The sequence below is a fragment of the Abramis brama genome (assembly GCF_963993115.1).
Source record: "Abramis brama genome assembly, chromosome: 15".
NCBI lineage: Eukaryota > Metazoa > Chordata > Actinopteri > Cypriniformes > Leuciscidae > Abramis > Abramis brama.
The window spans coordinates 38,852,931-38,855,430 of record NC_139977.1 but is presented as its reverse complement, the minus strand read 5'-3'; the positions used below and the strand labels follow the sequence as shown (position 1 = coordinate 38,855,430).

Sequence of the window (2,500 nt, the reverse complement as noted above, 5' to 3'; positions counted from 1 at the left end):
GACTGTAAAGAGAACCGTCCAGTTACCAGGCGTGTGTGACAGGCTGTCGGTGTGTGTGCGCGGCGGGTGTGTGCGCTCAGAGAAGCGCGTGTTAGAACAGCATCAGCGCGCGAGTGAACCGTTTAACGGCAAGGCTTTAAAGCACATGCAAATAACGAACTTGTGTGATTTGCAGTGTCACTGAGTGTGACTCTACCTCTGCGCTAACATGTGATGATTGTGCAATGATTTGGAGGCGTGTCCCAATACTTTTGGAAATAGAGTGTGTGTGTTTCACGGAAGAGTTCCTGGAAGTGCACATATGAGTCGGTGTGTGTTTCAGACATCACGTACTTCCTGAGCTCCGTTCGCTCGTCTGCGCTCATTCTGCGCGATTCTGCACCCGGCTGCAGTTTAGCGTATCTGTGAGAACACACACACACACACACACACTCATATCAAATCAAAATGTTTTAAAATTCATCAATTATTAAACAAATTCAATTTCAGTAGTAAAACAGTAGGGCTGAACAATTAATCGCAATAAAACTGCACGCGATTAGGCAAAGGCTGCGATTATCTTATGTGTGGAGTTTGTCAGTGGAGTGCGGCTGATCGGTAGTAAATACTGCTCCATCTGAACACCAGAGGGCGCTCTCATGCACACACACACACACACACACACACACATCCCTCTGAACACCAGAGGGCGCTCTCATGCACACACACACACACACACACACACATCCCTCTGAACACCAGAGGGCGCTCTCATGCACACACACACACACACACACACATCCCTCTGAACACCAGAGGGCGCTCTCATGCACACACACACACACACACACACATCCCTCTGAACACCAGAGGGCGCTCTCATGCACACACACACACACACACACACACACACATCCCTCTGAACACCAGAGGGCGCTCTCATGCACACACACACACACACACACATCCCTCTGAACACCAGAGGGCGCTCTCATGCACACACACACACATCCCTCTGAACACCAGAGGGCGCTCTCATGCACACACACACACACACACACACACACACATCCCTCTGAACACCAGAGGGTGCTCTCATGCACACACACACACATCCCTCTGAACACCAGAGGGCGCTCTCATGCACACGCACACACACACAAATCCCTCTGAACACCAGAGGGCGCTCTCATGCACACACACACACACACAAATCCCTCTGAACACCAGAGGGCGCTCTCATGCACACACACACACACACACCCCTCTGAACACCAGAGGGCGCTCTCATGCACACACACACACACACACACACACATCCCTCTGAACACCAGAGGGTGCTCTCATGCACACACACACACACACACACACACACATCCCTCTGAACACCAGAGGGCGCTCTCATGCACACACACACACACACACACACACACACACACACACATCCCTCTGAACACCAGAGGGTGCTCTCATGCACACACACACACACATCCCTCTGAACACCAGAGGGCGCTCTCATGCACACACACACACACACACACACACACATCCCTCTGAACACCAGAGGGTGCTCTCATGCACACACACACACATCCCTCTGAACACCAGAGGGCGCTCTCATGCACACACACACACACACACACACACATCCCTCTGAACACCAGAGGGCGCTCTCATGCACACACACACACACACACATCCCTCTGAACACCAGAGGGTGCTCTCATGCACACACACACACATCCCTCTGAACACCAGAGGGCGCTCTCATGCACACACACACACACACACACACACACACACACATCCCTCTGAACACCAGAGGGTGCTCTCATGCACACACACACACATCCCTCTGAACACCAGAGGGCGCTCTCATGCACACACACACACACACACACACACACACACATCCCTCTGAACACCAGAGGGCGCTCTCATGCACACACACACACACACACACATCCCTCTGAACACCAGAGGGCGCTCTCATGCACACACACACACACACATCCCTCTGAACACCAGAGGGCGCTCTCATGCACACACACACACACACACACATCCCTCTGAACACCAGAGGGCGCTCTCATGCACACACACACACACACACATCCCTCTGAACACCAGAGGGCGCTCTCATACACACACACACACACACACATCCCTCTGAACACCAGAGGGCGCTCTCATGCACACACACACACACATCCCTCTGAACACCAGAGGGCGCTCTCATGCACACACACACACACACACATCCCTCTGAACACCAGAGGGCGCTCTCATGCACACACACACACACATCCCTCTGAACACCAGAGGGCGCTCTCATGCACACACACACACACACACACATCCCTCTGAACACCAGAGGGCGCTCTCATGCACACACACACACACATCCCTCTGAACACCAGAGGGCGCTCTCATGCACACACACACACACACACATCCCTCTGAACACCAGAGGGCGCTCTCATGCACACACACACACACATCCCTCTGAACACCAGAGGGC

At 53.2% G+C, this 2,500-nt stretch overlaps 1 protein-coding gene across 4 annotated transcripts in view; it reads right to left on the bottom strand.

The window, feature by feature from the left end:
* LOC311096857 (ral guanine nucleotide dissociation stimulator) overlaps positions 1-2,500 on the bottom strand; it is a 40,053-nt gene that overhangs the window by 18,328 nt on the left and 19,225 nt on the right. For all 4 annotated transcript variants that reach the window (XM_084136246.1, XM_084136245.1, XM_084136243.1 and 1 more), the window contains exon 3: positions 334-402. In XM_084136246.1, coding sequence (XP_083992372.1) covers positions 334-402 — 69 coding nt within the window. The remainder of the gene's footprint in view (positions 1-333; positions 403-2,500) is intronic.